Genomic DNA, 27058 nt, shown 5'->3' with positions numbered 1-27058 from the left:
GTTCCACTCAAGCTTTTGCTTTTCCTGTTGGGAAAAGTCGGGATTCAGCAGCATTTACTCAGACACAAAATGAAGCCTAAAGTATGAGATGGGCACATTTTTAATGGAGCAAATAAGAAAAACTGAAAGATCATCAAGTCAGTCAATGCAAAATATAAAGCTTTAGCTCTTGGTGCAAGTTTCATTTCAATTTCTACTTAAACAAGTTTTTCCCCCCTTGTTTATGACAAAAAAAAATCAACAACCACTGGCTCACTGAATGCAGAGCTATATAAAAATACAATATTTGAATAATAATGTGTACCTGGTATAGATTATCCATTATAAAACTTTTATCACTGAGTTAAAATAAAATAGGCCTACACCTCCTCCAGAATCTATAAATGTGCAATTATTTTAAGTGCAATAACGTTTTGGTGTATTTTTTGTGCATGTGCGTCAAAAACTGCGGGAGGAGTAGAGGGACGAAATTTATAGCAGAAGAACGAAGAAGAATAAAGACAACAATAATAATAATAATTATCAATAATTGATAATTGATCAGACATATGTTATCTTATTATTATGTGTGCATACATTGCATTACTGCACACATAATAATAAGATAACATATGTCTGATCAATTATCAATTATATAATTAGTTGCCTAGGTTACATGTTATATAACAGTGAAGGTTAATATCAGCCAATAGCACACTGCTCGTGCCCATTATTCCAATATCACCCAATCAGCTTCCTCGCGGCGATTACTCCAACCAATGGCGCCGCGTCAGGAAAGGACAACAGGAAGTGAGCGTCAGGAGACACCACAGCTGCTGAACAAGGGAAGCGCCGCCCAACCCACAAATGATGTCCTCTGTCGAATAGAGGAGCTTTTACCACTCGGACGGCAGCTTTTTTGTTTTGTTTGAAAAGTCGTTCGCAGGTTTTCGGGCCCTGCGGCTTCTCTGCTAGCCTAGCACGCTAACGCCGGCCAGGGCCTCAGAGACGCTAAAGTTAAGCTAGGCTAACAGAGGAGTGGATTTACCTGAGGAGACCGCGGTCCTGGCCGAGGAGAGGAAGGACAACACCGAAATGAGTCAAACAAGGTACCGACCAGTGTAACAGGCTTTTACAGGAGGCACCCAGCCGCCATGAGCTTTTAATAGTAGCTGAATTAGCTGGTCGTAAGTGAGGAGTACGGGAACCTGTGTGGTCACCTGACTGTCAGACCTGGCTGTCAGACCTGGTTGTCGTGTTAGATCCAAGGAAAATCTGTGTTTATTTCAGTAAAAAGGTCAAACGCATCGCTCCTGTGAAGTTACAGTAGAACGAGTCCGTGTCGTGACAGACGCAGGCAGCAGTGTAATAGTATTAGGTGTTTAACAGCCTGATCCACGGTGATGAGTAATGACAGCCACCACAAGCAGATGACTTTCACACACTCTGGTATGGCGCCTGTCAAATGTTAAAGACGCGATGTGTTTATTTCCACAGAAACGTTCCCCTCAGTGTGATCAGTGACTTCACAGCACACAAGTGCTACTCATCAGTTTCAGGGAAGACAGGACGGAGACTTTCCTCCCAGGGTTTCCTTCATTGTTAAAGAAGAAGTGAAAGACTGATGACTTGATTTTTTTAAATACTTACATTGCTGCATTTATTTATACTTTCCAGGAAGTGAGATTCTTCTTCCAGACTCATGATTTTAGTGTTTTCCTGTACGGTGTAATGATCTGCTGAGCATGGAAGGTTATCCATAAGGTCAGCTGACTGGAGGACGAGTTAATATTTCCTCAAATAATTGATCGATCTTTAAGTTGTCAGTAAACAAAGATAAACGCTCATCACATTACAGGGTAGAGAAAAACACTACACAATTACAATTCTGTAATTCAAAAGAAAATCTCACTTCCTCTAAAAGAATGAATAATTGCAGTGTGACGTTAATATTTCGTGACGTTGTCAGTCAGATTGACTTGTTTTGGCCCAATAGTCCAAAACCCAAAGCAAACTTTAGTATAATTCGACAAACTAATATAAAATTGTGTCAAATGAATGTCAAGATTGAACCTACTTGTCCAACATAAATATAACAGTCATAGAAAACCTAGTATCGTGAAGCTAATCTTTGTATTTCTGGGACCTGAAACCAGCAGATATTTTGCTTTATTAAAATCAGTTGTGATAAATTGTCACTTTACTGTAGATCTTAAGCTCCACTTTAAACTTCTCACAATCTTCTTCATTAGTTTGTTCACTTGTCATTTGAATTGATGGTTTTGTGTTGAAGTTGTAATAGTACAACCAAGAACCTTCTCCTGAGGTTAATCTGTAACATCAGTCTTTAACTTGTTACCTTCTCACTAAGAACTTATTCACAAAAAACTGTAAACGTTAATCAGGTGCATCAATCGAGTCAAACGCCTTGAATTTAAAGTTGTTTCCTTCTGGAGAGCATAAGATTGGACGGCAGCTGGAAAGATGCTCCAGATTTAACACTGTCTAGTAAGGGGCTTGAAGAAGGAGCCATCAGCCCACGATCAGTCAAGTCAAATGATTCTCTATAGCTCAACATCACAAATATCAAATATGCCTCAGAAGGTTTTACAATCTGTACATCCTATGTTCTTACACCCTTTATGTGGAGAAGGGAAAGCTGTACTAAAAAGGATTCACAGGAGGAAAACGAAGAAATATCAGGAAGAGCAACATTGTAGGATGATACCTCTTTTAATCCAGACATTCAATAGTTAGAATATAGACAGAGTAAACTAAAGAAGCAATGGCAAAATGAATGGATATAGCCAATGTTGGGTTAGACAGGGTACAGCGATATACTACTGAGTAAGAAAATGTAATTGTAGTAGGTTAAAGAGTTTCACACTAAGTGTAAACAATGATTGGAGTGAAGAGTGTGAACTTTTGTCAACAGTCAATAATTTACCTCATGTCTTCCTTCCTTCCTCCTTTTGTTCTCCCTCTCATTTCTGTTTTGCATTGACAAGCACCAGAGTCCAGCTCTGAGCTCAAGAGGCATGAACTCAGTTTCCCCCTGCACAGCTCAGTACATAGGTGGAGTGATGCAGGATGAGCTGGTGGAGAACCGGAGGCAGCAGCAGCAGCAGCAGCCAATGGAGCGACAGGGCAGCTTTGGTCTCAGGCCACCTCAGACTCCAGATCCCGGCAGAGAGGCGGTTGGAGAGCCCGATGAAATGGACAAACTAAAAGCCAAACTGATGTCAGCATGGAACAACGTCAAATATGGTTTGTTGTTAGCCTAGGAGGAGTGTTGTCGGTGCGACTGTTGTACTTGTAGTTTGGCCAGTGTGTATAACTGCATGTTCTTCATTCTGCAGGTTGGACTGTAAAGTCTAAAACCTCCTTCAACAAGATGTCACCAGTCTCTGTCCTGGGACACTCCTATCTGCTGAACAGTGAGGGTAAGTTCTTCACACACCAACATATCTCATAAAGCTGTTATACATTGATCCTTTTGATGCTGAGTAGATCCTGCATATCTTCTCTCCAGATGTTGTAGGTATTTGTGTCTTTGGTTAACCACAAGTGTAAACCCTTTAGCACAACGGAGCAAAAAGAAAAGAAAGCTTTTCTACTTATAGATTTATTTCACAAAATATGAATGTAAACTGATCTTATCTGTGAAGATTCTCAGTCATTCAGGTCATGCTATCTTTAGGAGTTGTACATGTGCACATAGGCAACTGGAAACAAGCGAGTCATGAAGATCTAAACTGATCGTTCTGAAATCAGTGAATTATCACAAACAGGTTTGCAGTTTGAGTAAAAATTGTGTTTGGGTTCTCCTTTTGTGTATCTCCCTCTCAGACGAGGTGGAGCGCTTTCGTTTGGCTTTCGTGTCCAGGATCTGGCTCACGTACAGGCGGGAGTTCCCTCCGATGGAGGGTTCCACCTGGACCACCGACTGTGGCTGGGGCTGCATGCTGCGCAGCGGCCAGATGCTGCTGGCACAGGGACTCCTGGTCCATTTGATGCCAAGAGGTTTGTGTCTTTATCTGTCAGGCACCCACATTTCACACTCCCACATAGAAATGAATAGATACATTTACTTGGAAAGTCTCACAGCACCTTTTAACAGACTTGTTGAGCTTGTGCTGCCTGTGTGGTTATTAAAATCCTGTTTTCTCTCAAAGGTGTGACACGTACACATGCATCTCTTCCACCGGTTTATTTACTCAGTTTAAGTTTATTCTGCTTTGTATCTCTCTTCTCATTTACACATTTTCTATGCTTTATTTTTGTTCAGTTTCTTTTTACTGCTAACAGTATTTGACTTCTTGTGTACTGCTTCTGACTTCTGCTTTGTGTATTTATAACCTGCTTTCATTATTTGTCGATGCTAATTAGTTTGACATTGAATACGTACTGTTAGAAGCTAAACACTCAAGAAATTCAAGAATAAAATACCCTGTTGATTATCAGCCCGACTGTACAAAGCTGTTTTAAGAATATGTTTTCTTTGTGTGTGTTCCGTAGATTGGGCTTGGCCAGATGCTCAGCAGCTGACCGACGTGGACTTTGAGGTGTTCAGACCAAATTCCCCAGCTCGGGCAGGTGGGGTTCCGATCCCTTCTTTTGGGTCCCCACGAGGGTCTAACACCCCTGTGAAGTCCTTGCCAAGCGACCAGGTCCCTAAATCCAGCCAGAAGAAGAGGCCAGAGTGTGCAAGGGACAGACAAGCAGAGCCCGTCCACCACAGGGTGGTCACCTGGTTCGGAGATCAGCCCCTTGCACCTTTTGGAGTTCACCAACTGGTGGAAATTGGTAGAAGTTCAGGGAAGAAGGCTGGTGACTGGTATGGCCCGTCGATCGTGGCACACATACTGCGGTAAGGGCTTTACTCTTTTCTTAAATTACTTACACATTTGACAAAATTATGCAATGATTTAATACGAGTGTTTTTTTCTTTTCAGGAAAGCAGTAGCCAAAACCTGTGTTGTCCAAAACCTGGCTTTATATGTGGCTCAGGACTGTACAGGTGAAATTAACAGACTTCCGTTCACTTCAGAGTTTATGATTGTTACTTTGCTCCAACATGTTCACCATGGAAATATTTCACTGGAGGAAATCTTCTAGACCTTTTTCATTTCTGTCTGACCTCTCTAGTGTACAAAGAAGACGTGGCTCGTCTATGTGATCCGTCACTAAGCCAGACTCCTCCTGATCCATCCAGTGAAACCTGGAAGTCTGTCATCATCCTGGTGCCTGTTCGGCTGGGGGGGGAGGCCCTCAACCCGTCTTACATAGAATGTGTCAAGGTCTGTATGTTCTGTTTCACGCCTCTCACATGTTCTTGGTTTAGAATAATCCTTAAAAATAACCAATAAACTAATAATTAACCAAAATATTTGATTTGCAGAACATTCTAAAGTTGGAGTGTTGTATTGGAATCATCGGAGGAAAACCGAAGCATTCACTCTACTTCGTTGGCTTCCAAGGTGAGAAACGGCCTCCGTATGCTCAGAAAGGAAGGAAGAAAAGGAATGAATAACATTATGCATACACAGAGGAAGGATCTGGTGTTCTTTGAATACACAATGCAAGAACCAGTGCTGTAGGCAGCATATTTACTTGGTAACACGTGCTTTAGAAAAGTAACTGTGGTTGTTGCATTAAACAGGCTGTTTCTCTTTATTTATTTTTTTATCTGGTCTTTCCTGCTCAACTGCCCTCTGAAAGGTTGCTTAACTAAAACTTAGACTATGTAAACATGAGCAGAGAAACACCGCTCTGCTTCAGGGCAATGTGATAATCAGGAGGCTGTTGCTTGTGGTGCAAGTAAACTCGAGGTGGAACAACCACACTACCACCATCACAAATGACTGTAGCTGTGTTTCTACAGAGGCTGTGACCGCAGCCAAAATTAATGGATTCCTTACGAATGAGATTTCATGGGGTGTGACCAGGAGGTTTAAATCATTCACAATCGCTTTTAACAATCTGTCTGTCAGCAAGATTACCCTAAAACTACTGAACCAATTTCCAAGACATTTTGTGGAGGGGTGGGACATTATATTTAGGAGCGTATAAACAGGTGCATCTAGGAAATGTTTTCACTTTCTTGAACATGGCGAGACGGGGCATTTGCCAACTAGGTTATGTTTTCATCTGCGTTTGTTTCTGTCTGTCTGTCTGTTGGTTGGAAGGATTACACAAAAACTACAGGATGGATTTCCACGCAACTTGGTGGAAAGATGCATTATGGTTCAGGGAATGAAACCATTACATTTTGTTTTGCGGATCAGGAGGCAGATACAGGAATTTTGTAGCATTTTCTTTAATATTATGAGATGATATTCGTGAGTGAGTGCAGATTCAAATAAAAAGTTGAATCTATTGAATTTAAATGTGGTTTCCTAAGGGGAAGGTTGGGTCTTGGCGAAGGTATGCACTTCTCTGAGTGGCGTTCTAGTTGACTATGTGATGTTGGTTGTGACTGGGATGGTAAAATATGCACAAAAGATTAAAGTCAAGGCAATTTTATTTATAAAGCACCTTTCATACACAGAGGTAGATTCAAGGTGCTCAATCCACCTTGAGTGTCCTGATATAAAAAAACTTCACTTCCTCATGTATTTTTGTAAATCAGGATACAATTCCATTTTTACACAATACAGTAGTAATGGTGACAAACACTCATGCATCTCCATCCATTGTGGAGTGTACATAGGTGTGTTTAAAAATGTCAGTAAGATACCTTATCTAATCATTTTATGTTCTGTATGAACACTTGTTGTTGCTGGGGAAGGATTGATTACATTAGACCCTGTCACCAGTTTATTCTGTAGTGACTGTTAGACGGAGCTGTCGCCTATGACTCTGGCATTGGCGTCATCACTCACATTGGTAGTTGCCGTGTGGTTAAATAAATTGATTGGATTTCATACTTTGATGCTGTGTTTTAATTCGTCTTTACAACTTCTCTTCTCTATCAGATGAGCAGCTGCTGTATCTGGACCCTCACTACTGCCAACCTGTGGTGGATGTAACACAAGTCAACTTCTCACTGGAGGTCAGTCACATGTCACTTTTTTGACTTATTCTGATCTGTCCTGACTTTGTAACTCACATTTCAGATCATTTTGGACTCAGGCAACATGACGTTCTCATTCTGTATTGTTTTGACTCCTCAGTCTATTAAGTCAGTGACTTTTATTGAACTTTGTTGTAAAACCCCTGTGTCCCTCTGTCACTTTCCAGTCCTTCCACTGCAGTTCTCCTAAGAAGATGCCCTTCACCCGCATGGATCCCAGCTGCACCATCGGCTTTTACGCCAAGAACAAGAAGGACTTTGAGTCTCTGTGTTCTGCTGTTAATGTAGTGAGTTTTTTACACCCTCCTCCAATAAGAATGACTCTAGTCATAGTTTAGTCATAGTCATTATTTCTGTAATTGATGAAGTGTTAGTCACTATCGAGACAAAATGTCAAATATATACAAAAAATGTAAACATAATCTTTTGCGCTGACAGATGATAGATGTTTTCCACAATAAATTTTGAACCAGAATGATCAGCTAGGTAATCAACCAATAATAATTGTTTTTTTGTGGAGGTGTGGGGCATGGCCCAAAGAAGAACCCATTGAATTTATCAAGGATAAACATTTTAATGATTTCTCAGAGAATAATTCATGGATGTTGATGAAAAAAATAGGCCCATTTAAGGGGACTGACATTTATGTGTGTGTAATCTAATGCAGATAAAAAAAAAATCAATTTCTAGTGAATGTAATGTGGTTTCATAAGGGGACTGTTGGGCTCTCTGGGTGTCATTCTACTTGATAATGTGGGAAAATAAGCAGTAATGAAAATAATTGTAGCTCTACATACACTTGTGAATATAGTAAACAGATGAATTGATACTAGTAAATAAGCGTTTAATTTTGGAATATTTGTATTGTCCTTTACTCACTCTACTTGTAATATATTCTCGTGACTGTTATCTTTTTTGACTGAGCTCTTTTGCCCTGACAGGCCCTGTCGTCAACCAAGGAGAAGTACCCCATCTTTACCTTCGTAGAGGGCCAGAGTCAGGACTACGGACTTGAGGGTCACAGCAGCAATCACAGCGGACCTGCAGCCCTCATCCTGCCCCCGGGCAAACTGGGCCGGAGTAACAACAGAAGAAACAGTGACGAGTTTGTCTTCCTCTAAGACTGAGGAGGATGCTCCCCCAGCTCTCACCTGCAGGGGGCAGGAGAGAAACAGTTGATTCCTTTTCTAAAGGAAGGACTTGCGTGTTTCCTTTGCAGCTGCAAGGTGGACATGATGCTTTTTGTACTTCATCACTCTCACTGGTGAACAGACTGTGTGGCTCCTGTCATTACCTCTGTATAGATGGGTATTATAAGCAAGTGGGCTATTAGAGTGGGGTCCTGACTGGAGCATACAATTACTGGAAAAATAACTGTTTGAAGTACTTGAAATATTGTTGATTAACTTTATCAGGCACCTAAAAGAGAACTCAAATTCAAGCGCTTTAAAGTGCTCAACTCAGTCCCCACTCAACTACTGTGTGTCCTGGTCTGAACTGGACAAACTGGAGGAGATGTGTGGTCTACAAAATATTTAATGAGCTCACAGGTCAGGTGAAGGGCTGTCTGATGTTGTATTATAAACCAACCGCTGTACATCTCCTTTCTATTTCATTTATTTATCAGGTTTCAGAGTGTGTGTTAGCGTGTGAGTGAGTCTGAGGGTTTTTGTTGTTCATTTGTTTTGTCTTTAGTAAGTGTACTGGTGTATTTAAGAGTCACGCTGCAACCCACAGAAGTTTCAGATTCTTCCGAGAGCGTCTCGAACAGCGGTAAATAAATAATGGTGTTGCAGACTGGCTCGTTATCACACAGTCAACCCAGGAGCCTCGATCTCGTATGCTTCCAGCATCTAGGTCTCCAGTATTCATCGTTAGGATTATGAAACAAGATTACGTTCCCGTTGCTTCAAGAGTTACATCAGCTCCCAGATCTCCTCAGTCATCTTTAAATGTTAAATTGTGGTTTGGATACATTTGTAAAGTAAAACCCAGAACAGCTCTGTTTGCTTATGATGAACAGGTTCCGGGTTTTACTCGGTAAAGTCTGAACGCTGAACAGGGATTCCGCCTGGATCGTCGAGCTCCTGCTGCAATGCCATTTGTGTTTTGTTTGTCCCCTTTTTTACATGAAGGCTACTACTGCAAGTTGCACTACTACTGTTGGTTTGTGTGCTGATTAAACTTCATACACTGGAATCACATCTCACTTGTGTAGTTTTGTATTTCAGAAGAGCTGCACTCTTATTCTGACACGTCACGAGTTCTTTAAAATATCATTTCCTAAGAGGAGTGATTGTGTCGCTGTTCGTTGCAGTGGTAAACTGAATGGTACTGTAATCTTGTCTTCCATTGTTTGGAGATGGAATAATGAGCCATTGAAGCTAATGTGTGATCTGGTGTGTTCACTGTGAACTCAACTAAGGATGTGAAATCTCTTAGCTACTTCAAAAAAGCCTGACGTTAAAACACAGGTTTATTACTTATTACTTATTTGTCTGTGATGATCATCTGACATTTTTGTTTTCACTGCAGATAAATAAGTGTATAAATATATAAACTAAGTGGGTAAATGAAGGGAACTGTGGTAAATGGTATCTGGTGGTTTAACATGGTTTGAGTGTTCTGTATAGAGCACATTACAGCAGACTAGGGACTTTGTGTTAACCTCTTCTTATTCCAGACTCTTAAAACAGTTAAAATCACTAGAAATGATTTAAAATAACTATATACAGACTCTCCAGAACTACACTGAATGTGCCGAACAGCATTTATGTAATGCATTGATCCTACAGGACGACATAGTGGAGTATGGTATTGTTGGTCACTGTAGTGCACAATTGGGCAGAACAGAAGTCTTAAACTGTAGTCTTTGTGTATATACAGGGTAGCCCTACAGTCTGTTTATAAACAAAGTGTATATATATATATATATATATATACAACATAGTGAATACAGCCTAAATTAACCTTGAGTCTTTCTACATACTGTATATATAGTATATAGCCTATATGAACCTTGAGTATTTCTATATATATATATATGAACCTGGATTCCTGTCTTGATGCTGAGTGTAGATGGAGCCTGGCGGCGCATGCGCAGGTTGTCTTGGCTGTGCCCAGACATTCGGTCATGGAGCAGAGGAGGGGGGCGCTCGAGCCGCGTCGGTGAAACAAACGGTCGCTCGGAGGCAGATCTCGAACATGATGAGTTCACTAATTACAACAGTTTCTGCGTCTTCTTCCATCTGCCGCTGATCTCAGCCCGGGAGCAGCAGACATCCTCCGGCTCTGAGTCCTGCTGACGCGGGTAGGTCAGTCTCACAAGCGCAGTCCGCCATTCCCCCTCTTTACATTCAACCAGACACGCTGTCATTGTGGGACTGAGCAGAATCTCTGTGGCTCCTGGCTCGTGTGATAATTCACTGTGTTTGCCCGCGTGCTCGAGCCTGCAGCTGAGCATGCACATGAGCACAGCGGGCGATTTGGTGCAGAGAGGCTGAGTCCACAGTGTGACAGCGTCAGACCACATTCACCTTCTCCTGCAAACATCATGCACCCACTTCATTTATCAGAAGTCCAATATCCAGCTGCAGAGTCCTGATGTTTTCATACAGTCCTGTCTAATCAAACCAATAAGTTCATGCTTATTTAGATGAGTAACTTTAACATAGTGTGTCTTCATCCCTCAGAGTTTCTCAAAGATCATGTCCTCACCTGTGTCACACTCTCCATCATTTCTCTCCTTCCTCCCAGGTAACTGCTGCTCATCCAGGAGCAGGAGGTCCAGGGCCATGTCCACTCCAGATCCCCCAATGGGAGGCACCCCGCGCCCTGGTCCCTCTCCTGGTCGGGGTCCCTCCCCTGGGGCTATGCTGGGCCCCAGCCCTGGGCCCTCGCCGGGCTCCTCTCACAGTATGATGGGCCCCAGCCCTGGTCCTCCCTCCTCTGGACACTCCCAGCCGGGGCCCTCTGGATACGGCCAGGACAACATGCACCCTCTGCACAAAGTGAGGACACTGACTGAGACGCTCCATGAGTGTGGACCTAATTATTGATCAACAGTTAGTTTTAAATTAATATCACAAATTTAACCTGATTTATGCATTTGAAAGAGTTTAAACATCATATTTACATAGAAACTGATGCGTGTGGAGTTAATATGAATATTAAGCTTAATTTCACACCAGAACATAAAACTTGATCACTTAAAAGGCAGATTTGTACTTTTTAGATGATATGTGGCTGTTAAGAGAATTTACCACACAGCATTTATATTTATTCATGTTTATTTTCCGAATAAACAATGCAGAAAATATGTGCATTTATGTTTATGTTTTATGCTAAAAATATATTTATTTCCCTATTTTAAGCTCCATATATTTGGTTGTATTTGTGTTTAGTTTTTTTATTGACAATTATTTATAATCAAATTCATGGTTCAAGCCTGAATGACATTTGATTGTCATGAGTGTTTGATCACATCATCTTCAGAATATATTTACGTATATACATGTACGTATTGGTCGATATATGAGTATCATAATTTTTTTTACTCCCCAATATCAGTATCAGCCCCCAGAAATCCGTGTGGGCACTGATATAAATATTGTGGTGGAAATTGGTCAACAAACGAGGTTCTGAGACAAGTTGTCTTTTTTAAGTTTGTTTGTAAAAGCTTTCTGCAGAAAGGATCACACAGGCAAGGTGGAGGTTGCAAGTGTGATGAAAAGTGAAGTGTCTGTTCTCATATTTAAGTTTCTCTGTGTGGGTTACCTCCTGACCCCAAAACACTCGGGGGGGGGGGGGGGGGGGGGGGGGGGGGGGGGGGGGATGTATTGTTCTGTGTCATACATTCCCACAGAGGAAATAGTATCATGTATGGTTAGGGTGTTGTGTCAGTCAGCTGAGTTCTTCGAACAAAGGACCAACCCAGTTAAACCAGAGGAGAGCAAAAGGTCACTATAGAATTCAGGTGATCTCAGGATCAACTTCTGCAAGACATGAATAGACAATGGGCTCACATGCTAGACAGTGGGTGCACCAGAAAGTTTAAGTTGAGCTTTACTCTGGATGAAAATGTCTGCTGTAAGCATAAACTAAGAAGTTATTAAGTATATTTCCATTACAATATATATATATATACCTGCACAGTGTACAACTCATAACAATTGTATGATTTACTGCAGTCACAGGGAGTAATAGTTTCATTCTAACACTGTTGGATTTCTCCCACAGCCGATGGAGGGCATGCATGAGAAGAGCATGAGCGAGGAGAGCCGCTTCAGTCAGATGAAGAGTCTGTCGATGAGACAGGGCGGACACAGCGGCATGGGCCCCCCCCCCCAGTCCTCTGGACCAACACTCACAAGGTAGACATGCAACAGAGAATCATCTTGAGCAATTTCATGCTTTCCAGCGTTGTGCAAGACGAGCGGTTTCGAGTGAGACTTGCCTGTGGTGGTGTTGTCATGTGGCTCTGTGAGTGTGTCATGGACCATGGGCTGTTTCTCAATCTCTTCATATAGTTTCTTTTTTAGTATTAATATACAGAAATCAACAGCTTGGTTTGCTTGGAAAAACAAACACAGTGTGGACGGCACGGTGGCTCGGACTCAGCAGCGTCTGCTATAAAACAAACAAACAAGACAGTCAGACAGACAAGTTGAGCTCAGTGAATCAGAGTTTAACACATTGTGAAATAACAGGCGGGCAGGATTTCAGGATCTATCAGGATTGGATCTGTAGCAACAAGTGGAAGACAAATCTCTTCCTGTTACCTGGAGAGTCTCTGGACTGGATGTGTTAGTATTTAAAAAAGTCACAATATTATTATACTGTGAAGAATATCTTATACTCACTGTTAAGTAGGTGTTGGATACATTTACAAAACATATACAGATAATAAATAGATATGAGATCAGCTACTTACAAGATATTTATTTTAGAAATTACATACATGCCTATAAAACATGAAAGGCTCATTTAAAAACCCAAATATCCCACCAGAGTCCCAACATACTGTAGATTGTACTGGAATATTAAAGGAACATTATACAGGGTTTAAAATAATAGAGTAACTAGTGCTCTGATTTGTTCTTTGTCTTCAGGCTACCACTCTCCATTAGGTGGCTCTGATCACTCCAGTCCTGTCCCGTCAAATGGTCCTCCCTCCGGTCCTCTAATGCCATCGTCCTCCTCTTCCTCCTCCTCTGGCGGCCCCGGCTCCGCCTCTACACCTTTAGACGGCCCCAGCGGAGACCAACACACGCTCGGCCCAACTAACCGTCCCGGACCTCAAGGTAGCTCCGGCCCCGGGCCCAGCCCCGGGCCCATTCTCGGATCCAGTGTCCCCAGCCTCGGATCTGGCATTGACTCCGGTGGCCCCGCTGGCCTCGGAGGTCCCGGTGGTCCAACTCCCTTCAACCAGAACCAACTCCACCAACTCAGAGCCCAGATCATGGCTTATAAGATGCTGGCTCGGGGACAGCCCCTGCCGGACCACCTGCAGATGGCTGTCCAAGGGAAGAGGCCGATGCCAGGGATGCAGCAGCAGCAGCAGCCGATGGCCAGCCTGGGTCCTGGGGCTGGAGTTGGTCCAGCTGGACCAGGGCCGATGGGCTCAGGCTACATTCGAGCTCACGGTGGGTATGCAAGGGGAAAATCTGGAATACCAGGCCCCTTAACTGTGAATGGAAAAGCAGTCTTCGACTATTGGACTCCACTGTATGTCACATTGAAAAGCTGGAGGTTGTAGCTCTAATACATTTTTAAAAGAACAATCTAATAGATGTGCTGTTAGTCTAAAGATAATCTGTACCTTTTTGGTTTCTTTAGGTATGATGGGTCCCAACATGCCCCCACCAGGGCCGTCAGGGACCCCAGCTGGAATGCAGGGACAAAACCCCAACGGACCACCCAAGTCCTGGCCTGAAGGTTTGTGACGTTGATTTAATTTCTCAACTTAGCAGTTTCAGACATTAACTCCGGGTAATGTCTGGACAATTGGACTTTGACTTTCACATATGAACAACACAGCAGGACATTGTGCGGGTCAGACACGTCAGACAACGAAATATGATCTTTCTCATTGAAACTGGTTTCTGTGAATAAGTTTACAACCGTACATGGTGTCAGCACGTAGCATAAAAATATCATTATAACTTCTCACAATCCATCTAGTTTGAACTTTAGATTCCATTATCTACAGTAGACTACAGCAGTACTTACAGCAGTGCCGTATTGATCTTTCCCCACTTCACATGCCTCCAGGTCCCATGGTGAACGCAGCAGCCCCCTCAAACGCACCCCAAAAGTTGATCCCCCCGCAGCCCACTGGCCGGCCCTCTCCTGCACCCCCATCAGTTCCTCCTGCTGCCTCCCCGGTAATGCCTCCGCAGACGCAGTCCCCCGGTCAGCCAGCACAGCCCACTGCCATGATGCCTTACCACGCCAAGCAGAACCGCATTACCCCAATTCAGAAGCCCTGTGGCCTCGACCCAGTGGAGATACTGCAGGAGAGGGAGTACAGGTATGACAAGGCCTTTTAGGGATGTAACTTAATTTCTTCATTTTATGACACAATGAAGCTCTGACTCTTTAATCTGAATATTAAGGTTATTTTATATAAACATTAAATATCCCGACTTTATAATTCATTCAAATTATACAGAAAAGTGGGTTCTCTTTACTTCCCCAGGTTACAGGCTCGTATCACTCAGCGTATTGTTGAACTGGAGAACCTGCCGGGTTCTCTCGCTGGTGATTTACGTACCAAAGCTACAATAGAGCTCAAAGCTCTTCGACTGCTTAACTTCCAGAGACAGGTACGTATGTGCGATATCATCTTTACTTTCACCTTTGACCTCAACACATCACACTTTTCCCATGTGAATCTTTTGCCTTTCACAGCTGCGTCAAGAGGTGGTGGTGTGTATGCGTCGTGACACAGCTCTTGAGACCGCCCTTGACGCGAAGGCCTACAAGCGCAGCAAGCGCCAGTCTCTGCGAGAGGCCCGCATCACAGAGAAACTGGAGAAACAGCAGAAGATCGAGCAAGAGCGCAAACGCAGGCAGAAGCACCAGGTAGAGGACAAACGCGGCTGAGACATGGCTGTTATAATGTTAAAGTTTGTACTTTTGATCGACTCTTCTCCTCGCCCGTGCTTTCTCCCCAGGAGTACCTCAACAGCATCCTCCAGCACGCCAAAGACTTCAAAGAGTACCATCGCTCAATCACAGGCAAAAATCAGAAACTGACCAAAGCTGTGGCCACCTACCACGCCAACACTGAGCGAGAGCAAAAGAAGGAGAATGAGCGGATTGAGAAAGAGAGGATGAGGAGGCTCATGGTAAAAAGAAACAGCAGCAGCAACAGTGCAGACAGAGTTACAACAGCTTGCACATCGCAGACTTACCTGTGCACACACCCTTCAATCACTGCTTATCCTGTATATGTGTATCTCCTCCCAGGCTGAGGATGAGGAGGGTTACCGCAAATTGATCGACCAGAAGAAGGACAAGCGTCTGGCGTACCTGCTGCAGCAGACTGACGAGTACGTCGCCAACCTCACTGATCTGGTCCGAGCTCACAAGGCTGCACAGGCGCTCAAAGAAAAGAAGAAGAAGAAGAAGAAGAAAAAGAAGAAGGTACAAAAAAACTGGAGGAGAGAGAGATATTTATAAATCAACATTCAGTCCGGGAAATTTACACACTGAGCTGGACTGTGCATCTGTTTGTTTCTGATTATGTGATATATGTTGTGTGGCGTGTCAGTGACTCAGTTCTGATCTGTTTTGCAGATGGAGAACGCTGAGGGTCAGACTCTGGCAATGGGCCCTGATGGAGAGGTGAGCTGGTGCAGCATGAGGAGGAAGAAACGGTTACATCATACGTTCACCGTCCCTGGTTTTCTTTCTAAAGATATACTCTTGCTCTTTAAATATGCAGGGTCCCTAAAGCAAACGTGATTGGTTGTTATGTTGCTCTCTGTGGTCTCTAGAGAGACGTGCTCTAAACACTGCACAGATCAAATTTCACACAAAGCTTCAGGGGGTAGTGTTTTCTTTTTCCTTTTTAGTGTTGTCATGGCAAAAAGTTGACTCTGCAGACTGCACAATGATTTCCTCTGTTCACTGTTGCTGTGCAACCTTTTGATCAACTAGATTTGAGCTTGTTTGAACAACATCCCATCATGTACCGTATACATATCTGTATTAACGATCTGAAAGGAGGTGACCACATTCTATAGTCACAAGTTACAGCCCCAGGTGTGCATGAAAACAGTGGAGGAGTGAAGCAGTGTGTGTAGCTCAGTTGCCATCACCTGTTGTTATCAGTCAAAGAAAGAAAGATTCACCTCATCTGTGTTGACAAAAAGCTGAATTTTATATTTATTTGATTAAATTGGCAAAACACCAGCGACTGTTAACCTCTACACAGTTCAACTATCTGAGGTTTAGTCTCATTTCCTTCAGCTGTTTAAAAGACTCAAACTAAGCCGGTAATTAACGTCTACGTTTCCTGACGCCTCTTTTTTGGAACGTTTCACCACAGAATGGAACATATGATCAAGGCAGCATATTGCTTCCTTGTTAGGATTGTTAGCAAACAGCTTTCATCCTTTTCTTCTTTGACTAAATCACCGGTCCGGAGCTGGTCCAAAGGATCCATCGAAACATAGAGTGTGAGCAGTCAGGTCATTTCAGACACTCGGACCGTACAGTGTGAGCTCATGAATTGTGAGCCTTGGCCTCTCATCTCAGGCGACTTAATCGTGCAGCGTTAGGTGGTATTCAATAATAACTTTATTTGTATAGCACTAATCTAAACAAGGTTACAAAGTCCTTCACACAAAAAATCCAGCGCAAAATGAGGAATGAATTATGATACAAGGTATTCAGTTCAGATCAATTTTAAGAGCCAAATCATAACATACGAAGGTCAAGACCTTAAATTTTTTAGAGAGACACAACAGTTCCGACAATGAGCAAGCACTTTGGTGATTTAACAACAATGTTTCTAAAGCTGCACAGTGTATGCCCAGATAAGATAATCTGTGTCCTCCCCCTGCAGCCTCTGGATGAGACGAGTCAGATGAGCGACCTGCCTGTGAAGGTCATCCATGTGGACAGTGGAAACATCCTGACAGGTTTGGACGCTCCTAGAGCCGGACAGCTGGAGACCTGGCTGGAGATGAACCCGGGGTGAGACTGGAGGGAGAGGAAGGATTTGTGTATGTGGATATCGTAGACTGTAAATAAAGATGGACGGCGCGTCTCCGCTTCCTCCCATTGGGAAAAAAATTAAGATAAAAAATCGGAGATAGGACTGCCGCCATGTTCTGCTTCTGACGTCTGCGTAGTAGTGGTTGATGTGTGGAGCTGTGGAGTTAAGGTCCTGCTCGACCAATCACGTGTCAGTCTCAGCTGTCAGTCATCAACTAAAATCTAAGTTTTTGGAAAAATTAACACTTGAGATAAGAACTACCAAAAATTACATCTTTGGGACTTTATTTGACTTTATAGTTTAGTCTGCTAACATGGAGGGGGTGGGGTTTATAATCTATACACCAGCCAGCCACCAGGGGGCGAACAAGATGATTTGGCTTAGCTTTTGGGAGCCATCATGGTTTCCATCTTTATATACAGCCTGTGCTGAATATGTGTGGATGTCTTTCTAGCCACACAGTAAACGTTACACAAGGCAGCTTAAGGGGCTAAAGTAAAGGTGCTAACATGCTATTATTGTCATCATAACATCATGAAGTTTGAAGATGACATCATATAATGTAGTAATGCGGTCATAACTTGTACAGATCTACATCTTACTCAGATTAACCAGTCATTCATCAATATATGGTAAAAATGACGTTATTATTAAACGGCATGATTGCAACATTGGGTATTTACAGCATGTGCAGGATCTGCCACGCCTCTCTGATGCTTTGCATTTCTGATGATTAATTTTTCATGTGACTTGGACTGTTGGTGGATTTAATCACGAGTGTGTTTGTGTTTTGCTCAGCTATGAGGTGGCTCCCCGCTCGGACAGTGAGGACAGCGAGGAGGAGGAAGAGGAGGAGGTGGGTTGCTTTGTTTGGAGCCTTTTTCACACTCACTGCTCCAGTCACTGACAAACTGCTGTTCCCAACATCTGGCAGGAGGAAGAGCAGGAGCCTCAGCCTTCAGCAACTCCCGTGGAGGAGAAGAAGATCACAGGCCCCGACTGTGAAGATGTGTCAGAAGTAGATGTTCGCCACATCATTGAGTGAGTGCATATATTGAGTACTACAGTGGAATACAATTTAGTGCCATTTAGGCTCTCAAATAAATTAGGTACGCTAAAAGGTGCTCACAAAATTAATTTATGCTGTGATTAAACGAAACTTTTTGTTTGTGCTTCCTCTGCAGAAATGCTAAGCAGGATGTGGATGATGAATACATGGGTGCGGCCTTCGAACGAGGGCTCCAGTCTTATTACGCAGTGGCTCACGCTGTCACAGAGAAGGTGGACAAACAGTCCAGTTTGTTGATAAATGGGCAACTCAAGCAGTATCAGGTATACATGCATGATTAGATGCAATAATATGATATTTTCTACCTTGGCATGCACAAAGATGTTTTTACTGCTGCAATGCGGTAAAAGCATATTCACGGATTTCCCAGTGAATATCATGGATCTTGATTGTAAAAAATCGGACATATTTAGAGAGCTGATATCTATGAATTTAAGAACTATTGGGCCTTTGCGGAGGTGTGCGCTCTACTGAGTGCCATTCTCATTGTATGTCATAACTCTGACGAGGGAGGGAATACTTGTTCATGTTCGAAACCCTTTCAGGTTAAAGGTCTGGAGTGGCTCGTTTCCCTCTACAACAACAACCTGAACGGGATCCTGGCGGACGAGATGGGTTTGGGAAAAACCATCCAGACTATCGCCCTCATTACTTACCTCATGGAGATGAAACGTCTCAATGGACCCTACCTCATCATTGTACCCCTCTCGTGAGCTAAACCAAATGATTTTACAACATATTTGCAGTTTTATTCTATAACATTTGCTGTTTTGTTCGATAAAATCACTAACTGATCGGTCTCTCGTTGACAGAACTCTTTCTAACTGGGTGTATGAGTTTGACAAATGGGCCCCGACAGTCGTCAAAGTGTCATACAAGGTTAGTTTCTGCAGTTAACAATACTCTGATGTGTCTTTGCTTTTAACTTTTATTTAATAACACATTTTGCTTTGTCTTAAATGGCTTTTTGCCTTTTGCTTGCTAAAATGTCATGATCAATTAGAATTTTAAATTTTTTTTTTAAACAAATTTATTTGTAAGATAGATTCTTTTTTTTGGCTGCCAGGGGTCTCCTGCTGCCAGAAGAGCCTTCGTTCCCCAACTGCGTAGTGGAAAATTTAACGTTTTACTCACCACCTACGAGTACATCATCAAGGATAAACAAGTGCTGGCCAAGGTGAGATGATGTGTACAAACAAACACAGGCAGAAGGACATTCACAGACACATCATCCTTTAAACCTTTCCCTCTACACATGTACACATGCCTGCAGTGAGATGTTTCTATTTGTTATCTATTAGATTTTGCTTGAGGTTTCTGTGTTTTTGTGTTTACCAGCATGACCTTATTTCCCAAAGTGCTCTAAAAGTGTTTGAGCCCGACCAATCTGACTTCCCTCTTTGCTGCGTCTCAGTGTTCTCTCCTAGGTCCTGCAACATACTGACACCTGCCTGTAAACCACGTCTTCCACTGTCATCTGTGACCATCATGCTGCTATGCACTCATGTAGTCATGTAGGCTTCCTGACTGTGCTGCAAGGTGGGTGTTGTAGTTCAGGCAAGAGTTTCCCCCACCAGGCTGTAGCATGGGACCGAGCCAGTGTGGGGCCCGGGGACAAACTGGAAGAGAAATCCTCCACTTTCTGTTGTTTTTTATTGGACGGGCAGAAACAGTAAGTTATTCCACTGCCAGCTTCATCCAGATGTTCTCCTCTCCCCATGTCATCCCCACCAGATCCGTTGGAAGTACATGATCGTTGACGAGGGCCACCGTATGAAGAACCACCACTGTAAACTGACCCAGGTCCTGAACACTCACTACCTTGCCCCACGGCGAGTCCTCCTCACAGGGACGCCGTTGCAAAACAAGCTGCCTGAGCTCTGGGCACTGCTCAACTTCCTGCTGCCAACCATCTTCAAGAGCTGTATCACCTTTGAGCAGTGGTTCAACGCTCCTTTCGCCATGACTGGGGAGAAGGTGTGCAGGACGTTTAGCTGAGGCGCAGTCCGCCAATGCTGCTTCTGATTTGTCTCTTTGTGTTTGGGAGATGCCAGGTTTCTCTTTGTTTCTCTCTCCAGGTGGACCTAAATGAAGAGGAGACCATCTTGATCATCCGTCGTCTCCACAAAGTGCTCCGCCCCTTCCTGTTACGCAGATTAAAGAAGGAAGTGGAGGCCCAGCTTCCAGAGAAGGCATGGCTCAGTTCTTTCAGTCCACACACAGCAGACAGACAAACACATGTCCAGAAGATCTTCGTTTTGATGTGTCACGTCATTGACTGGCCTTGGGTCTCCTGCTCCGTCTTTAATTGACTGAATGCGTCTCTTCCCTCTGTCAGGTGGAGTATGTGATCAAGTGCGACATGTCGTCTCTTCAGAGGGTGCTGTACAGACACATGCAGGCCAAGGGCGTTCTTCTAACTGATGGATCAGAGAAAGACAAGAAGGTGAGGGCATGAACACTCGGACACTGTGGGTTGCAGCTTTTGACACTGTTATTAACCAAGGCTCTACCTCATGTCTGATTTTGGAAGTGTTAATGTCCACATTCAAAATTTTCAATCTGCGTTTTTTTTAATAATAGGATAGAATCATATGTGGCACTAGATCATTTAGAAATGTTTTTTTTATTTTATTTATAATAAGGTTAAGCTTTTGCTGCAAACAGATGAAATAAACTTCAGGGTTAGTGGTATAAATGGAAGTTGTTTTCTTTTCAGTCTTAGCTTTGGTCCTTGGCTCGAAGAACCTGTTCAGAACCACATTTAACTGGCCCTCACTGTTGGTTTCACGTTGCACATTTGATCTCATCGTGTTCACCAGGGTAAAGGAGGCACTAAGACACTGATGAACACCATCATGCAGCTGAGGAAGATCTGTAACCACCCGTACATGTTCCAGCAGATCGAGGTACCGCTGAGGAGGGAGATGTTTCAACAGATTTGATTTTGGTCAGGATATTATATAACAAGATATTGTATTTACAAATGTAAAAAGCACATAAACCTAAACAAAAGCACAGATTGACTTTAATGATATGAGCTTCAAAATAAAGCCCCAATTAGACTGAAATCCTTGACTGTGTGTGACAGAATATTTCTGACTGATTTGCAGGAATCCTTCTCTGAACATTTAGGATTCTCTGGTGGAATAGTCCAGGGGTGAGTTCTGATTCTTCGATCTCGCTCTCTCTGACCCCTTCATCCGTCCTGAGTGATCCGATCACGAGTGGTCAGCACTAAGTTCAGGTCTGAATGGACCCAAATACGTCCTCAATTCGTCCCGAGATCCAAACAATCAAACCGCATTTGGAGGTGATTCTGGAGGCATGTGGCCACATTCTTTTCTGTGTGAGCGCAAATCCATCCTGGGCCACATATGAAGGACCATCTACTCAGCTGACGTCCTCTGACTCGCTACAGTTTCACAATGACTGAAACTTCTCCGTCTGTTGATTTGTTTGTAGCCACCTCCATAATATCAACACTTAGAACTACACAATGATTAATAGCTTCATAGCTGCACACATTCATTCATTCAGTTGCTCCTGAGTCCGCTCGCTCTCTTTTTCTCTGTCTCCATCTCTCTCCTACACCCAAACACAATGATATCAGACACATCTGTAAACTCAGACTGGGTTGAAACAACATCATTTAGTCTTCACAAACACAAATATCGTGCGTGTTTTGGGGGATTTATTTGCATTTATGTAGCCGGGAAGTGAGATCCAATCACAAGAGTCCACAGAAGACACATTCAGGATCTTTCAGGATGGTTAATACCGGGTCTGAACAGGACCCGGTATTAACACACACACACGACTTTTAATCTATCTCATTTCCGTCAGACTTGACCTGTATCGAGCATCAGGAAAGTTTGAGGTGTTGGATCGTATCTTGCCCAAACTGATGGTGACAAACCACAAAGTTCTGCTCTTCTGTCAGATGACCACACTCATGACCATCATGGAGGACTACTTCGCCTACCGAAGCTTCAAGTATCTGCGTCTGGACGGTGAGACAGTTTATAGAAGGGTTGTCTTGCTGTCACAGAGCAGTTTTGTTGCCAGTCAGTCCTTTTATCCCAATGCTCATCATTTTCTATTGCCTTTTGTAGCATTTCCTCACTTCGTTCTTCCATCTGTTCTTCTTCTCTTGTCCCACCTCCCTCACTCGTCAGGCACCACAAAGGCTGAAGACAGAGGAATGTTACTGAAGACGTTCAATGATCCAGAGTCGGACTACTTCATCTTCCTGCTGAGCACAAGAGCTGGAGGTCTCGGCCTCAACCTGCAGTCTGCTGACACCGTGGTCATCTTCGACTCTGACTGGAACCCACATCAGGTTTGATGATGCTTTCATTTACACAAGGTTTAGAAAATCAAGTTGACTTCACTTTAGAGTTGCTTGGCTTGTTTATACTGGAGACTTAAGTACAAAACAAAAATAGACGTGAACACAGCATGTGGGGAAAAACAATTGAACCTGCATTTGAACCTACATAAACTCTCTCTCCCTCCTGATTGTGTCTCCAGGACCTGCAGGCTCAGGACAGAGCCCATCGCATCGGTCAAACAAATGAGGTTCGTGTGTTGCGTCTCTGCACTATCAACAGTGTGGAAGAGAAAATCCTGGCCGCTGCCAAGTACAAATTAAACGTGGACCAAAAGGTCATCCAGGCCGGCATGTTCGATCAGAAATCCTCCAGCCACGAGCGCAGGGCCTTCCTACAAGCCATCCTGGAGCACGAGGAGCAAGACGAGGTCTGGGGCCAAGAAGTGTGTCTACGCATAAATGTGTGTGCGTGCACCAGCGACACAACATTTTAAAGAGTGAGCTTTCTTATGCTCTGCTTGCCAATATGTGTATGCTGTATTCAGGAGGAGGATGAGGTGCCCGATGATGAGACGGTCAACCAGATGATAGCCAGGAGCGAGGAGGAGTTTGATCAGTTCATGGTAAGTACCCGCCTTTTGAAGTTAAATTCACATCCAGCTTCAACTCTACAAAGTCCTCTTCCGATATCTTTGTCCGTCTCTTAACTTTTCTTCCTCGCCCCCCCCTCAGCGTATGGACTTGGACCGGCGGCGGGAGGAGGCCCGTAACCCGCGGCGAAAACCTCGTCTGATGGAGGAGGATGAGCTGCCCACGTGGATCATGAAAGATGATGCCGAAGTTGAGCGGCTGACCTGCGAGGAGGAGGAGGAGAAAATGTTTGGACGAGGCTCTCGGCTGCGAAAGGAGGTGGACTATAGCGACTCACTGACCGAGAAGCAGTGGCTGAAGGTGATTAGCTTGAGGGTAAAGTGCAGAGCTGAGAAACTAGACAGAATATAAACTGAATTTAAAATCCAGGTGAAAACATCCTTGCTTTGTGTATTAAAACTTCATTCTCGTGTTCATCGTAACCTCGAGCAGGCGATAGAGGAGGGCACACTGGATGAGGTCGAGGAAGAGGTGCGTCACAAAAGGACGACCCGCAAGAGGAAGAGGGACCGAGACTTGGACCTCCCCGGTCCCTCGTCTTCCTCCGGGGGACGGGGACGAGGGGACAAAGACGATGATGGGAAGAGGCAGAGGAAGAGGGGACGACCACCTGCTGAGAAACTCTCCCCGAATCCTCCTGCTCTCTCAAAGAAGATGAGGAAGATTGTGGACGCTGTCATCAAATATAAAGACAGGTAGCACAAATGAGCATGATATTAAATTTGCAGCTGTAGATAATAATTATTCTGCATCACTAAATGTTTCTGTTCAATCTTTGCACCAATTACTTCACTCAGTTTGTAAGAAATTCAATAATCTGAACTTTAGGCCTTGAGATGTTAAAATATTGGGTCTTAAATACATTTGGCTAGGTCTTAATTTAATTTAATTTAATGCTACTTCTATTGTGCTTTTAGATTAAGTTTATTAGAGGAAAGGGATCTCTTTCAAGAGAAATGAGCCATGCGTAGTTTGTAGTTCTTTCTCAGCGTTCCAGATATTAGCACGCTGTAATCAAACAAATGTGGAACTGATAACTGATACATACGCCCTGATCAGATTTGATCTCGGTACACTCAGCTTGCCTGTGGGAAAGACTATGGATACCAACTGTATCTATCTGTAGTTTGAGATAATGTGGTGTTTTGAGGGTTATTCTCTATTTGGTTACTTCATCTTATCTTCAATTATGGGGAAGTGCCAGTAATTCATGGACTCTGACATAACTTCTTGGTCTTAAATTTCATTCACTATGGTCTTTAAAAGTCTTGAATTTAATGTATTAAAATCTGCATGTTTGTGGTTAAAATAAGATGTATTCAGTTTTACAGTCAGTTTATTTATGTTTTTGCTGATCCTGATGACATCACCTCCTGCAGCGCCAGCGGGCGTCAGCTGAGCGAAGTGTTCATCCAGCTGCCGTCTCGAAAAGAGCTGCCCGAGTACTACGAGCTGATCCGCAAACCTGTGGACTTCAGGAAGATCAAGGTACGAGCAGGAAAGGTGGTTCCAGCGGGAAACGTGGTCACAGGTGCTAAGAGTACTAAGAACTAAGTAAAGAAATCTGTCACTGATAGTTATAGGTATAAGAACATGTCACTTTTTGTTTTATATGTAGTATTATATACCACTACTTTCCATCACCAGGAGAGGATTAGAGGTCATCGCTACCGCAGTCTGAGTGACCTGGAGAGAGACGTCATGCTGCTCTTCCAGAACGCTCAGACCTTCAACCTGGAGGGATCACTGGTGAGACGGATCTGCTGTTTACACATAAACACAGAAAAACCCTGCTCAGTGTTTCTACCATGACAGCAATTACAATTCAGGTCCGTTTTTTTCCCCGGTTTTATATTTCAGACACTAAAGAAAGTAGGAGGGTTGGTGGATTCATAAATAGTTTTTATTGGTATATTCTTGTTATTTATTGACACCAATGTCCCTGATTTCAAAACTTAAAGGTCAGTATTTCAAGTTTTTATTAACTGATGTGACACCGGTGAAATGTTAAACCTGGAAAAACTCGATATCAAGATCTTACATGATGTGTGGACACTGTGGACGGTGTTTCTGTCGCTGTTTCCTGTACATACATGATGGCAGTGGTACTAAGCTGGTGTTTTCTACCGTGTTTGTCTTACGTGAGCAGATTTATGAAGACTCCATCGTTCTCCAGTCGGTCTTCACCAGTTTGAGGCAGAAGATTGAGAAGGAGGAGGAAAGCGAGGGAGAGGAGAGTGAAGAAGAGGAGGAGGATCAAGATGAAGGATCCGAGTCTGAATGTAAGCGGAGAGAAGGAGAGGAGACTCTTTAGTCATGTTTATTTCAGTGTGAAGTCTTTACACGGTTTTTAAACATTGTCTATGCCTCCACGCCGGCAACAGTCAGCGGCTGAAGGCATTATGTTTTCGGTTTATTAGTCCGTCACAACTCAAAGACCAATTTATTAGATTTCAGTGGTCAAAGCTCATTGTGACCTCATGAGTCAGGAAAAAACATGTATGGAGACTGAAACTGCACTGGTTCGTGGAGGCATACAACTGCAGTGCAGGTATTGTTAAATTATCCTTTAGTCAATAATCGTTTTGCTTTGTCAGTGACTTGATTTAATTTCATTTATACAAAGTGTGTTCGTCTCCAGCTCGCTCAGTGAAAGTGAGGATCCGTCTGGGCAGGAAGGACAAAGGCGGAGATCGAGGGAAGGGACGCAGCAGACGGACGGGACGCACCAGAGCCAAACCTGTCGTCAGTGACGACGACTCTGAGGACGAGCAGGAAGAGGTAGCTCCTGCTGTGTGTGTGTGTGTGTGTGTGTGTGCGTGTGTGTGTGTGTGTGTGTGTGCGTGCGCGTGCGTGCGTGCGCGCGTCGATTAGACTACATCTAAACTGGGAATCACTTGTGATTGCAGTGAAAATGGGTTGTTGTAGTATTTCATTATGGAATTGGCACTAATTTGCAATAGTTGAGACTGCAGTGTTAAGGTTAGGATGAAATGAAGGACTGAAGGAACGATGTTCAGAGACCTTGGTGACATGAAGTTTCTTCTTTGCTTTTCTTGACGTTTCTGCCACATGTGTGGTCTCTGCAGACATCAGGCCTCAAAATGTAGAGTCTGTTTTCTCTTCATCCTTTATGATTCCTGTCAGGGAGGTTTTGTGTTACTCACTCTCTGTTACAGATTTCAGGTAAACTGATGAAAGTTGAAGCTTTGAGGAGCAACAGATTAATTTTTTTGTTAATTATTGAGGAATTCTTCATTTTCCGGACATGAATCTGTTTGTTGTTTTTTCCAGGAGCGCTCTCCCAGTGCCACTGATGAAGAGTCCTGAACTGCACTGTGACTTGGAGGAAAGGAGGGGGAAAAGGGATATTCCACTAATTCAACAAGAATATACATTAAATAAAAAAGACTCTCAACTCCATCCACCCTCAGTCAAATAACTCAAATAGAAGTTTACAATACTACAGTATCACAGGGAAACCATCTATCACCATCATATCAAATACAAATTCATTAGACTGTTTAATTCTTTGCTGAAGAAAGTCTGAACACTGAGGAATCAAATTAGTTTTTAAATTTCTCACGCAAATGAGTTTGAAGTCAGAACACTGTCCGAGTTCAGTTGTTAAAGAACTTTACAACCTGCTAACAGTGTAATGGTTTAACACGTGTGAAGACAGCGGCTTCAAAAACGTTATAACTCCAGTAGTTAGTGATGCCA

The 27058-nt window shown here is 43.3% G+C and overlaps 2 protein-coding genes across 3 annotated transcripts; both read left to right on the top strand.

Moving 5' to 3' along the window:
* Positions 1–758: 758 nt before the first annotated feature.
* On the top strand, positions 759–9255 carry atg4da (autophagy related 4D, cysteine peptidase a). Of its 2 annotated transcripts, none has more exons than XM_034582475.1 (11): positions 759–1088; positions 2994–3246; positions 3339–3422; positions 3829–4002; positions 4498–4849; positions 4935–4999; positions 5128–5279; positions 5381–5459; positions 6957–7033; positions 7222–7341; positions 7996–9255. In XM_034582475.1, exons 2-11 carry the CDS (start codon positions 3018–3020, stop codon positions 8173–8175), a joined length of 1512 nt encoding a protein of 503 aa, XP_034438366.1. In that variant the 5' UTR covers positions 759–1088; positions 2994–3017; the 3' UTR covers positions 8176–9255. The 2 variants fall into 2 exon arrangements, with proteins under 2 accessions (XP_034438366.1, XP_034438355.1); XM_034582464.1 differs by having other exon boundaries at positions 760–1088; positions 2988–3246.
* A 1593-nt stretch (positions 9256–10848) lies between these two features.
* Positions 10849–26695, top strand: LOC117760332 (transcription activator BRG1). Its single transcript, XM_034583284.1, is given in 34 exon segments — positions 10849–11064; positions 12293–12391; positions 12393–12426; positions 13165–13698; positions 13892–13990; positions 14327–14585; positions 14754–14880; positions 14966–15139; positions 15232–15405; positions 15527–15703; positions 15857–15904; positions 17130–17260; positions 18081–18138; positions 18217–18323; positions 18467–18614; positions 18897–19060; positions 19164–19230; positions 19418–19528; positions 20086–20328; positions 20430–20543; positions 20690–20797; positions 21174–21260; positions 21465–21511; positions 22198–22364; positions 22530–22693; positions 22885–23112; positions 23230–23307; positions 23417–23635; positions 23768–24030; positions 24715–24823; positions 24983–25084; positions 25485–25617; positions 25977–26116; positions 26630–26695. Coding segments are annotated over 34 exon segments (4965 nt in total). The 3' UTR covers positions 26666–26695.
* The last annotated feature ends 363 nt before the right edge of the window (positions 26696–27058 follow it).

The sequence above is a fragment of the Hippoglossus hippoglossus genome, chromosome 1 (assembly GCF_009819705.1).
Source record: "Hippoglossus hippoglossus isolate fHipHip1 chromosome 1, fHipHip1.pri, whole genome shotgun sequence".
Classification (NCBI taxonomy): domain Eukaryota; kingdom Metazoa; phylum Chordata; class Actinopteri; order Pleuronectiformes; family Pleuronectidae; genus Hippoglossus; species Hippoglossus hippoglossus.
Note: the sequence above shows the minus strand (reverse complement) of the source record. Positions and strands in the feature narration are given on the sequence as shown.

Excerpts from the sequence above, each read along its gene's own strand:
- atg4da (XM_034582475.1), top strand. The coding sequence starts at position 3,018 with ATGAACTCAGTTTCCCCCTGCACAGCTCAGTACATAGGTGGAGTGATG. Across the intron at positions 3,423-3,828 it reads CTATCTGCTGAACAGTGAGG|ACGAGGTGGAGCGCTTTCGT; the intron begins GTAAGTTCTTCA and ends TCTCCCTCTCAG. Across the intron at positions 5,280-5,380 it reads CTTACATAGAATGTGTCAAG|AACATTCTAAAGTTGGAGTG; the intron begins GTCTGTATGTTC and ends TTTGATTTGCAG.